General features: G+C 38.1%; 1 protein-coding gene across 1 annotated transcript in view; it reads left to right on the top strand.

The window, feature by feature from the left end:
• The first annotated feature begins 2745 nt into the window (after positions 1-2745).
• Positions 2746-13191, top strand: part of Ift57 (intraflagellar transport 57) — a 63453-nt gene continuing 53007 nt past the window's right edge. The window contains exons 1-4 of the mRNA XM_038346068.1: positions 2746-3072; positions 5403-5565; positions 6313-6431; positions 9390-9480. Coding sequence (XP_038201996.1) covers positions 2861-3072; positions 5403-5565; positions 6313-6431; positions 9390-9480 — 585 coding nt within the window. The 5' untranslated portion in view covers positions 2746-2860. The remainder of the gene's footprint in view (positions 3073-5402; positions 5566-6312; positions 6432-9389; positions 9481-13191) is intronic.

Here is a 13191-nt window from a genome sequence, read left to right on the forward strand (position 1 = left end):
GATAAATAAGGAAATGTGAAAACATCTGGGCCTTTTAAAGATGAATCATATTACTGTGTTCTTTACTCTTTTTCTTTCCACTGTGCTGCATAACCTTCCAAGCATCCAAGCGTGTCAGAACATCTTATGTAGGCAACATGCACCAGGTGGACCCCCACCCCCTGGGTGTGAACCACGCATTTCCACTATTCGAGAGCCTTTCAAGAATCATTTAAAAGCCATTGGCTGCTTGTTACTTAATGAAATACCCCAAAACATATGTCTAGATAAAAGAAAACCACAATGTATTGAAGAATTGGATTTTCTCTCTTTTTATTCTCTATGTGCCAGAATTATCGGGGATAGTTTATACTTCAGTCTTTCTTTCCATCTTTCTTTCTTCGTTCCTTTCTTCCTTCCTTCCTTTCTTCCTTCCTTCCTTCCTTCCTTCCTTCCTTCCTTCCTTCCTTCCTTTCTCTTTCTCTTTCTTTCTTCCTTTTTTTCTCTCTCTACATTTACAATAGAAAACTGATTCTTTACCTGCTTGCCAACCAGGTAAAGTCAGGGAAGAAAATGGCTGGATTTTGGAAGAGTTATTATTTTCCCCCAAGTCAGGATACATACATTATTGAAAGTCAGCAGGGAAGCAGTGTTTGACAACTTTCCACTGTGCTGCATAACCTTCCAAGCATCCAAGCGTGTCAGAACATCTTATGTAGGCAACATGCGCCAGGTGGACCCCCACCCCCTGGGTGTGAACCACGCATTTCCACTATTCGAGAGCCTTTCAAGAATCATTTAAAAGCCATTGGCTGCTTGTTACTTAATGAAATACCCCAAAACATATGTCTAGATAATTATGGCTATTATTTTATTCCTAAAATGTTTCACATTCACCTTGCAATCCTCTCAACTTCCACATGTAGTCATTGGATGTGGATGTGTCTGAGGGTAATCACTGCTTTAGGACAGCTGAGAAAATGAAAGGCTAATTTGACAGGGGGGCTAGAGCCAGACTCAGTTTTCCCCTTCATCTTTACTATTAGTAACTGGCTCATGACTTATAAACAATGTTATTTAAAAAGCAATTCTTCGACTGTGGATTTGACTCAGTGGGTAAACGCTGTGCTGCAGCAGGTGCGTAGACCTAAGTTCAGATTCCCAGAGCCTGTATAAAAACGGACACTGTAGTTGTCTGTAGTCCAACAATATGAGAGGCAGAAACAGTAGAATTCCCTAGAAACTTACAGGCCCTATCCCGGAAATGCCTAACAAGTAACAAGAGACCTTGTCTCCAAGTGGTGGTTGAAGACTGAAACTACAGGTTGGACTCTGACCTCCATAAGTGAATCATTACCTTTGTACTCTCACTCACACGTGAACGTGCACACACATTCATTGCACACACATTTATTACATGCATAGATAGATAGATAGATAGATAGATAGATAGATAGATAGATAGATGATAGATAGATGATAGGTAGGTAGATAGATTGATGATAGGTAGACAGACAGACACATGGAAGATGTAAAGAAATGCAATTATTCAATTCTCTGTGGACTTCTTCCCTTTAGTTTATTTTCTACATAAGTCAGTAGTAGAATCATTTCTCATTTGTATACCTTTATTAGTAATATCGAGGCTTATTAGAATGAAATGTATATTCTTCATTTTATCACAAAGCAAAGGTTTTACAAATATATTTCAGGTTTTAGTTATGCAAACAAAGTGATTCTTCTATGTTCTTAAGAGTGTGATACAGGACATAATGCTCCCTTGACAGTCACAGGATTAAACTCACAAATGTTTGTCTCTTGCTTCAGAGTTACCTTTTAAGAAGCGAGTGAAAAAAAAAAAAGAAGCGAGTGAGCATCTACTTTGCTTCACTTCTGACTTGAACTATTCAGGAAAGCTGTCTGATGCACTATTTTCTTAGAATTTTAAGGATAAGTCACACCCGTGGTCAGTTATGTCTCCTTTGTATTTTCTAAGTCACCTACACACATGGTACCAAAAATGCCCTTATCAATCAATCCCAAGGGCTGCAGTGCAGACATTCCTTTCCAGATAGTCTATTTTGTTGGATTTCACTTATACTCAAAAACTTAGGTCTGTATGAGCTTGAAGCAGATTAAGAGGCAGGGTGTGAGGGTGGTACAAATCCTTTCCCAAACTCTACTCTTCCCACTTCAACCTCCACGCTGGCCCCTTCCAATTAACCACTTTCCTAACATTGAACATAGGGTCATAGTATGACCTCAAGTTTTTGTTTAGCTATTAAATCTAGCACTACCTAATAAACTATTAAGTTAGGAAATGGACAAAAGAAGTCTTCTGGTTGGAATTTCTGAGATGCCCTGAAACTAAGGACAGCGAGTTTCACAACTACTAAAACTGAGGATCGGTGGGCGAGTAGCCTCCACTACTGTGTTCCGCTTCGTTTCAGTCCTTTGAATTGTTACCCAGGTGACCAGACATCCACGCTCATTAATCTGCCTTGAGCAAACCACCAGATCTTGCGCTTTCTCTAGGCTGCACTGAGCTTGCAGAGCTGAACAGCCGCCGATCCTGTGCCTTTAAGGAGCGAGGGAGAGTCGCCAAAGAGGCGGAAGAACGGTAGGCACGCCCTCTGGGCGGGGCCACTTCTCAGGACGGGGGCGGGCATAGAGCGACGTCATGTAGGAATTCAGTCTTGGTTGGCGAGAATTTAGAAAGGTAGGCTGGACGTGAGGGAGGCGGGGTCTGGTTGCCGTGGTGACCGTCTGCCCTGCGGTCGCCAGGTAACGGTGGCGGCTGTGCGGGGTACGCGGTCCTGGCGGCAGAGGCCGCGAAGATCCTGGCCCGAGCCCACGCCCGGCGCTGTGGGTCTGAGCTGCGATGGCTGCCGCGGCAGCGGTGATCCCGCCGTCGGGCTTGGAGGATGGGGTGTCTCGGGCTCGCGGGGAAGGCGCAGGGGAGGCGGTGGTGGAGCGCGGGCCCGGCGCGGCCTACCACATGTTCGTGGTGATGGAGGACCTGGTGGAGAAGCTGAAGCTACTCCGCTACGAGGAGGAGCTCCTCCGGAAGAGCAATCTGAAGCCACCGTCCAGGTGCGTGCTTTGCCCAGGGCGCCCGGTGCTGATTGGGCCCAGGGGACGCTCCTCCTCGGTGAGGTGAAGACCCTGGGCTCGGATCCACACTTTCTCTATCTTCCTTGCCCAGGAAAGGAACTTCTGCACAAGCGAGGTGAAGTTTCCAGACTTAGTCATTTTGTGGAGAAAGTAAACAAGTTTTGTAATGGACTGGGGAAGACAGCCTGCCCATTCTTTAAAACATATACGCACCATAAACCAAACACAAATCTCGTTTTAAAGTTAATAAGTTACCCACAGTAGAAAGGATAGAAAAACTGATCTCTAGAGATGAATGCTTTTATCATTGAGATCTCTCTCCAGTTTTTGCTTTCCTTTGCAAGACTTTGTAAACTAACAACCGTGGGTACTTAGGATCTTGCTGAGGAGCACTTTTTATGTAGTAAACTTGAGGACTAATTACTGCGGTTCAAAAGACTTAATACTTTTGCAGCAGCAATACTCTTAGAACTGGAAACTAGAGAAACTGGAAAGTAGAGAAGGCAATTGAAACATAAAGTGTTGGAATGGTCCGCATTATAGAACCTAAAGTCCCGTGCTTGCTGTGGTAGGAAAAGTTGGGAATATCCGGAAGGCGGTGCCGTTAGTTGCCCAGAGTGAGAGGCAGCACCTTCTCGTGTAGTCATGATAGCTTAGTGACAACTGTGATTCATTGCTGTTCCTATAACGTTTGTATTTGCTTTATTCTGTAAAAAGCAAATACAAAGAATTATCTAGAGTACTTTCTTTTACTGTCTGCAGGTAGGCTCAAATAAATTCCTCAGTCAGTTTTCAGATCTTGCTCTATTTCCAGACACTCGTGTTGAAAGATACTTAGACTCTCCATGACGCTGAGTCAGTCTGTAAAATGAGAAAAGTTAGAGAAGAACGTGCACCTGGATCCTGATCCATGACAGAAGTTTTAGGATTGGATTATTATTTAAAACAAATTGATCATAATTATAGAGATGCCTAACATTTTCGGTGTTGATAAAACTGTGTTAATTTTTTTCCAAATGCATTTGTCAAACGAAAGGATTTGGGCCTTATGTTACTATTAATACTTTGCTGTACTGAACTTCAAGGGGTGAGTGAAGTACGTTGTACCATGGATTTGTGTGTATGTATTCGAGCCAGTGGTTGATGGGGTCGCAACAGGCACGTCAGTATCACCTGGGACTGGGGACATTTCCCAGCTCTTGTCCAGGTCTCTCTTCTCAGAAGGTCTGGAGACAAACTGTTTTCCCGACCCCTCTGCATGGTTCTGATGTGCCCTCATGCTTGGGAGCCAGCATCACAGGCCCACAATACCTGTCAGTGTGTCCGTTCCTCTGTCTGTGAGGCATGCCCATTGATAAGGAAAACACGGTTGTTAGTAGACAGATTCTTTGTAAGCCTATGCCTGAAAAGACATCGTGAGCCTTTAAAATTTCCCAGTTTTCTATTTTCTTTTAGAACATTAATAATTTCTTGTTGGAAAAAGTTTAGAAAAATAGAAATATAGACCACTGATTTTTTTCCCATTGGTTATAATTGCTGTATATATGTATCAGTTTAATAGTGATAGCTACATAAAGAAAGCAAAGCAGATCCCCTATTCAACTTTCTAGAGTGATGTTGTTTACACCTTTTATATCCTCTTCTATCCTCTATGGGTCTGAATAAATCATATCCTCACTGGAGCACGTTTAGTACAAAAAGGGGTATAACAAAGTTCAGCAGTTATGATGCTGGGGGGTGTGGCAAAGGTGCCTAATCCTTGCTGCACCCCTGAACCCTCTAAGTTGGTAACTTTTGAAATGTACCTGTTATGTCCTGTACCCAAAGTTTTGGTTATCCATGAATGGGGCAATACCTGGCTCTCACATAGCAGAACATAGAATCCAGTTTGAGTCAGCAACGAAGATGAAAACAACTATCTGACATACCTGATATGTCGGACAGCAAAACAGCAAACAGTGAAAACACAGTACATTATTAGTGTCTCTTAAATTCCAATATCCTCACAATCCAAAATTGTCATTTTTTAGGGAACTTACTTATAATCAATCGCTTAAGTTGAGTTTGACAAAAGCTTCATGTATTTATTCTCCAAAATATACTACCTTCCATTCCCTGGTTGGAAACATTTTGTATATTGTAGTGATTGCCCCTGATACTGATTTGAAACGTGGGGGTACAAGAGTGTTGTTGAAGGCTGCTTGAGATGCAAACTTAGCAGCTTTGGACTTGACTGTGTTACTTATTCCTAGTTGGTTTGCTTTTTCTCACCCTTCTCACCCTTCCCCCCCTCCCTTGCTTTGAAACAGACATTACTTTGCTCTGCCTACCAACCCAGGCGAGCAGTTCTACATGTTTTGCACTCTTGCTGCGTGGCTGATCAACAAAACAGGGCGTCCCTTTGAGCAGCCTCAAGAATACGACGATCCCAATGCAACTATCTCTAACATACTCTCTGAGCTTCGCTCATTTGTAAGTATTCTAAAGCTGTGAATTTTGATATTAGCATCAGTGACAGATGTTAGCCTTTTAGATGACTCTTGTGGACTAGCAGACAGACAGATAATAGTTGATTGACAAATGGTGCTTTTTTAAATTTAAAGTAAGACCTTCCCAGTATGGTTGATATTACACATAACATGGATTTCACTTCTACAAATGTTACTCCAGACTCTCTTTAGCCGAGAGTAATAATATTTGTCTTTTTTTTTTTAGCTCTCAAAAGTGAACAGTTAGTTGATTGGTTAGTTCTTCCCCTCAAAGGGAAATTAAGAATTGCTAAGCCAAACCCTGCACTTTGAAAGGATCTTGAATTTATTAGGTGTCCTTAGTTGTATTTTCATTTTTGACTTTTTCTGGGGAAAGGCAATAAGACATTTTGGTACAGGTTGCTAATTTTTAATAAATGAGTCACTAAGTCGTTGTTTTAAAAATATATTTTACCATATGAGTAGTTTTACTGCTTTTTTTTTACTATTGATTTGTATTTCTGCTATGATGTAACTGCATTTAATTTGGTACTTTGAACAATAAAATACCTGATTTTTCCTTTGTGTAACTGTATCAATGGCTTAAAGAGTCTTAAGAAATGAATGTCAAAGAAGAAAAGCAACTACCTTTTTCTGAAATCATTTGAAAAGTAGAAAATCATACATGTGCTCAGTGATTCATTGCAGACACAACCCTGACATCTAACAAATAATAACTTTATCTTTTCAGGGGAGGACTGCAGATTTTCCGCCTTCAAAATTAAAGTCTGGTTATGGAGAACATGTATGCTATGTTCTTGACTGTTTAGCTGAGGAAGCATTAAAATATATTGGTTTCACTTGGAAAAGGTAACTATTACCTCACAGGAAAATATGCTATGTAATTAACATTTTTTCTGAAGTGCAGAGCTGTTTAATTAAACTGACAAGAGCTGACTGTTCTAAACTGACAGTGGTACCGAGTATTAAGTCTAGACGAAAATCAGAATGTCTTCCAAATCTATTCTGAAGTAATGTTGACCATCCCAGTGCCTCTTCCCTGTTTGTAATTATTAAAGGTTTAACTATAACTGCATACATCCTTGCCAATTTGGAAAAACTTTCTCAAATTCTCTTTTTACCTGTGTTTGTTTATACCCACGACCATCGTGTGTGTCAAGTTAACTAAAAGTCTCATATTTAAATGGAAAAGGAAGTTTATATAGTACCAAGTGTGTGATTTTCTTTTCTCTTTGCTTAGTGGCAAGAATAACATTAAGGAAGCCATTTGACATCCTTGTGGACAGTTTCCATAGCTTTTCTCTGACCTGAAAGTACATTGTTTATATTTTATGGTATTAAAATAATTTATTTACCAGTGTAGATTTTGTTGTTACAGATCTTGCCAATCATTCGTCATATGTATTCTATGGTAATTAGCACACTATACAAAATATACTTAGTTTGTCATATATATTCAATAAGTATTGATGAATGAATAAAATCAGAAACCATTGGTTTATATAGGGTATAATTAAAACATATACAGTTCATATTTTGAAAGTTTGGATTGTTCATAGGTTAGAATGTGAAAGACCATGGTGCAAATAAAATATGACTTAGCATTTTGGATTTATATTTGAACAAATTCTGTATATAGAGAGGTATATATTATTTCATGTTAATATATTAATACATATGCAATTGCATTTAGGTGAAAATCTACTTCCTTGTAGGAAGTATTTTAAAAAACTTACAAAAGTGTGTGTGTGTGTGTGTGTGTGTGTGTGTGTGTGTGTGTCTGTGTGTGTGTATATAGGGAAGATTATGCAGACTGAACAACTTGTATTTATGTATTTAGGAATATTTATACACACATACACAACAACAACAATAATAAAAGAAAAAGAAACCATGTATTTGGAAGAGAACAAGGGAGTAGGGAGATTTTAGGGGGAAGAATGGGAGGAGAAAATGATGTAATTAATTCCAAAAATTATTAAAAATTTCCTTGATTTATGCTACCATTGGATTGAGGTATATTAAATAACTGATATCCATTTACTTTAAAGCTAAAATGTGATAGTTTCCTTTACCTCAACCCAAACATGTCCATTCAGTACATTGTAAAGAATGACTCTGCAACCCCTAATACTGTTGGTTAGGTGTCAAAACAAGATAAATTACATGATGTGCTGCCCTAGATTCTCAAGTTACTAACTCCATAGCCCAGTATATCATTATTGCATTCCAAGCTATTACTGTCTCAGCCACTATTCAATTTATACTTCCTTTGTCTCTAGTAAAATCTTTGTCTCGGCCTATGAGTTATGACTTGGATAATTTGTAAGAATTATATATGCATGGAAGAAGAAAGGAGAAAGTTAAAAAGTAATAAACATTGGAAACTATATCACCTCTATAATACATAAACTGCACAGAACATTCTTACAAATGATTATTTTATACAAATCTGGAACTATTCTTAGAAGAACATTTTTTGAAATAATTATCTAATTCTAAGTAATGAAAACTTGGGACGTTTATTGTACAAGATTGATTTGTTTCATAATACCTTCCTTGCTTCCTGTTACAAGTTAATTTTTATATTGTCTTAATAGCTTTGAAATACAGATTCTTAAAATTAGTTGATAAAATAAATGTGGATGCATCTGGGTGTTTTTAATGTGGAAATAGTGAACCTTAAGGGAGAAATGGTTGTCCAATACTTAATGTTGAGAACACTAACTGGATTTTAGAAATAAGAATCAATCTTATTACCTATATAAAAATAAACTGCAGATTTCAGAGATGTAAATTGAAAATCAGAGCCGTAGGCACACTGAGAGATCAGAGAGCTGTCAGGAGGTGTGGCTCGAGGGACCGCTGTAAACGTATAATGTAAAGTCTAGGGTCTGGGCAGGAAAACGCTGTCAAATCTATCTGGTAGTAATTATAACAGTCTTGACTATTCATGATTCTAAGTAATGAAACTAGGGAATATCATAGATTAGGTGAACATTGATTTTCTTAATTTAGGGAAGACAGAGTGTAAATGTGTGTCTCAGAAAAAAATGAATAATCAATTAAAATTATAAAGTTGTTGAGTCACTATCATGCTAAAGTATTTCAGTTATAAAACACAATGAGTTTTTCATTTGTTTTATTGGCACAGATTATTTTACACATATTGGTGAACATATTGAAACAGAGATACCATCCCTCACTATTCTTGGGAGTATAAATTAGGGTAGCATTTTCGAAGCCAATTTTGTCAGTACTCATCAAAACAATAACATTTACAAAGTTGTTTATGTAACCATTCCACATGGACAAATCTATTTTAAAGATCTGTCTCATATTAAATCTACAAATATGATTTTTGCAATATCATTTAACAAACAATAGAAACAGTCCCAATGTTTTAGTCATAGACTGATAGTTTAATTGTAGTACTGCTGTTCATTGGAAATAATGCATATTATATTTTGTATTATATATAATCTATATATACATATTATATAGTGAACATTTTATGTGTGTATATATGATAGCTAACAGCATATATATATGCTGTGTATATGAATGTAAAAGATAGCAGTATAATCAGAATCAACTTATTTTTGTCAGTGTGCTTTTTATGTTTAGAGATAGGTATCTTTGCTTTTTTAAATTTCAGAAAATTTAAAATTTCGGAAAGAAACAAAACATTGACTGGCAATTAGTGAAGGGAACAGAGCCTCATATGGAAGCATCTTTCCCATTGCTCATTAGACTTGTATTTTTACTGAATTATTTTTAAACATTCACTATATCTTGATATTTCAGGCCATCATACCCAGTGGAAGAATTAGAAGAAGAAACTGTTCCAGAAGATGATGCAGAATTAACATTAAGTAAAGTGGATGAAGAATTTGTGGTAAGTGTGGAGCTGAGCTGCCTCCAGCCTTGCGCATGGCGCCCTTTCCCTCTGCTGATTCCCTACTCCATTTTTCTGGAATGCATTTCATTGTTCTAAGTCCAGTGCCATTATCAGTCCTTTAGGCCTTTGCTTAAGCTACTGTTCATGGTCTTGAGTCAGTTCTAGAAGAGTTTCTAAATCTGTTTATATATGTATATATATATATATATATGCATATATATGTGTATATATATATATCACTAGTTATATGAACAGTGTTTTATTAACAACTGAGCATGACCTTGAGAAACCATTACTAACAAAGAATCTAGAACAGAAAGCTAACAGTTCATCTTGTGCTGAATGTGGTAGTGTACACCAGATTTTAGGACGCAGAGAGAGTCCCAATTAAAAGCCTGTGTCTACTGCACAGCAAGTTTTGGGACTTAGGCCACATAACAAGATGATATCATAACAAAACACATCATCTTCAGAATGCCCTAGGATTTATAATTAGTGCATTCTGCTTCCTACAGTTACTATTTGTTTTTAAGGAATTCCTTCATTTTTATCAACTAGGATGAATACTGCTGCTGAAATTTTGTTAAAATGCTTTTAAGTGACCAGCATTATTTAAGTTGTTTGGCTCTATCTACATATTTTTCCATGTTTAATTTCCTATCCATGGTATGAAGCTAAATAATCAGTTCTCTACAGTAGTTGGTGTAGTAAGACAATAGAAACCAAAAAGCATTTCTCAAAGTGATCGTTTCATAGAAGTGGACGTGGGTTGAGTTTTAGAAGATATCCATGTAATCTGAACTAGACACGTGGTGGGGGAAAGAGTTTGTATAGTATTTTGCTGTCACAAACCAATTCAAGATTTCATTTTTTTAATCAGAAGATAATCCACTCTATATTTCAACTTAAATAAACTAGTATAAGCTATAAAGTTGCTAGTTTTAGATTATCTAAATAGTAAAAGTTAACAAGTAGTCATAGAGTTAAATAGAGTTATATCCAAATAGAATATTATGTAGATGGCATGTCTTAATTACAGACATTACTGATATGAGAATGACAAGTTGTACTTCATTTTACAAAATTTGCTGGCATCATGACTGTAATTATGTAAAATATGTAAAAATACCAGTATATTAATGTTTGTTATAAATGGATAAGAATAATTATGGATGATTTTGTTTAATATTTCTTTGTATTTTCACGCTTTTAATGTATGTTTTATTAGAAGTAAAAAGGATATTTTTAACCATATTAAGATACATAACTCTACATGACTGTGCTGCGTTTTTAGCTCCCAAGGTTGAATCTCACTGTAGCCAGGCTGGCCTAGAACACTCACCATGTAGCCCAGGCTGGCCTCTGCTTCTCAAATAGACCACAGTAAAGCTAGTCAATTTAAAACAAATATTTTTTTAACATGATAAAATTTGAAAGTCAAGGCAAAAGAAAGCACAGCCTTCAATTCTGCCTGTAGCTATGGAACTCCTGTTATGTGCAGCATTATGTAGCTGTGTTAAAGTGTGTTCTGAAGCTTGAAGGCAGGAAGGAACCAGGTGTAACCCAGCAACTGTGAGAAAAGCAGTTTCTAGGATCAATCAGGTGGGGATGCTTCAGGTGAACTGGAAAGATAATTTAGGCATTTAAAGAAGTTTAAGCTATTGTTCAATAGGCTTTCCACTCAGGATCAGTATTAAAGTTCTTATATTCTCAATTTTCCCCCATTTACTTTGGTATTTCCATGGTCTTTTTAATAACTAATAGAGTATCAATCTATACCTGCTTCTAATATACCAACATTTAACTTCAAGGCTGTCACTCAAAAGTACTAGTCTTACTTTGCTTGCCGTCATGGCCCCAGATTGCCATTCAGGATTTGGTGTGTGTCAAGGTACTTGACTGCAAACTCTCTCAGGATACTGTTGTGTAACTTTTCAAAATCTTAGCTAATTTTTCTATGAATTTTTTAAAGGTCAAAGTGGAATTATTGTGTTATTGAAATTAAGGAACTAAACTAGACAAGATCCTGTTTATACTATTCTCCCAAGCCAGGTGGTAAAGACCTCCCAGTATAAGACCAAACCAAAGGCCTTCCTCAGAGGAACTTCCTCTGGAGCTCCTCATTTGCTTTCTGTCAAGTCTCTGAATGTGTTCCTTTCTTTTCCTCTTGCTCCTCACTTCACTCTGCGATTCCCTCTCTTCCTTCTCCTGTCATCTCCTGTCACTGTTGCTAAGGAAAACTGCCCTTGTGCCTGCAGAGCCCTGTAAGGGACCCACTGAATCCTGCTGGCAGAGTTTTGGGTGGCTCAAGGATAGTGCAGATAACTTCTGACACTTCTGCTCTTATCATCCGGAAAGTAGAGACCTGCAGCTGGAAAGCACCAAATCAAAATCAGTCACCCTGCTAATTAGTCCTTCAAATTAATGATGACGTGGAGTCTCACTTTGTATGAGCATACCCTTGGGAGCAAGCAGGAAGGGAATTAAGGTGCAAGTTAAGCAAGGAAATGGTAGGAAAGTGTGCTTTCTGAATTCCTGAGATGAATCATGGAGAATCCTAACTTATTTTTAAAAGCATTTTCTTCTGAGCCCATTTATGTTTGAATTCCTTTGGAGTGTTCTCTTCATAATATTTAGTAAGTTAGTTTATTTTCCTGTTAGTCTAGATTCTCTAAGAAACAGAACCAGTAGGATTGACGTGCGCGCGCACACACACACACACACACACACACACACATGCACACACGCACACACGCACACACACACACACACACACGCACACACATGCACACGCGCACACACACTTTTAGAGAAAGAAAAACTTCTGGAGAGGTGGTGATTGGATTGGAACCAAAGCCTCACTCCTCATACCATGCAAGTATTTTCCCCTGAGCTGGGCTGGAGCAACTTTTTGAGATCTGTTCTTTGTATTTTACCCAGGGTTAAATGGACCTTGCTCACACTATAAAGTCTAGAAGGGCTTTAAACTTTGGATATTCCCACCTCAGCTTCCTGATTAACCAGAAGTGCAGTTATGCACTGCAAGCTTGGCTGGGGGAAAGTGCTTATGTGGAACTGAGTAACTCGGCTATGGAGTCTGAGAAGTCCTAAGACCTGCTCTTGACAAGCTGGACCCAGGATAACTGATGGTCTAGTTCCAGTGTGAATGTGAGGACCCCAAGGAGAGCGATGCCTCAGGTTTCTGTCTGGATCTTACCCGCCAGACAGAAGACCGGTGCCCTGATTTAAAGCAAGGGGAGCGTAAAGCCTGTTGGTGGCTTTTCCTCTTCAGACTTTTCAGATTGTAGACATACCCATCTTGGAAAAGACAACCCCTTCACTCAACTCCATTGTTTCAAACATTTATTTCACCTAGAAGTATCCTCAAAGACGCTTTCTGAATATTTAATATATTATCTCAGCATCAATGCCCAATCAAGTTGACACAGAATTAGCTACTAGATTTCCATCCCCTGTCAACTTGCAGCCCTTTAAATCCCATTTTATTTCCAAATAAAGGCAGTAGCAGGAGCATAATTCTGCTTAACTATATCGCACACTTAAAGTATCTTATAGTTTATGAGAAAGAATAAGACAGAAATATATTTGCAAATAAATATGGAAGAAATATTCATGGCAGTGCAGTCCTTATTCCTACACTTCTACTTAGAACCGCCTTCATTCCCCGCCAGTTCTCTACCCTCTACC

The sequence above is a fragment of the Arvicola amphibius genome, chromosome 10 (genome assembly GCF_903992535.2).
Source record: "Arvicola amphibius chromosome 10, mArvAmp1.2, whole genome shotgun sequence".
NCBI lineage: Eukaryota > Metazoa > Chordata > Mammalia > Rodentia > Cricetidae > Arvicola > Arvicola amphibius.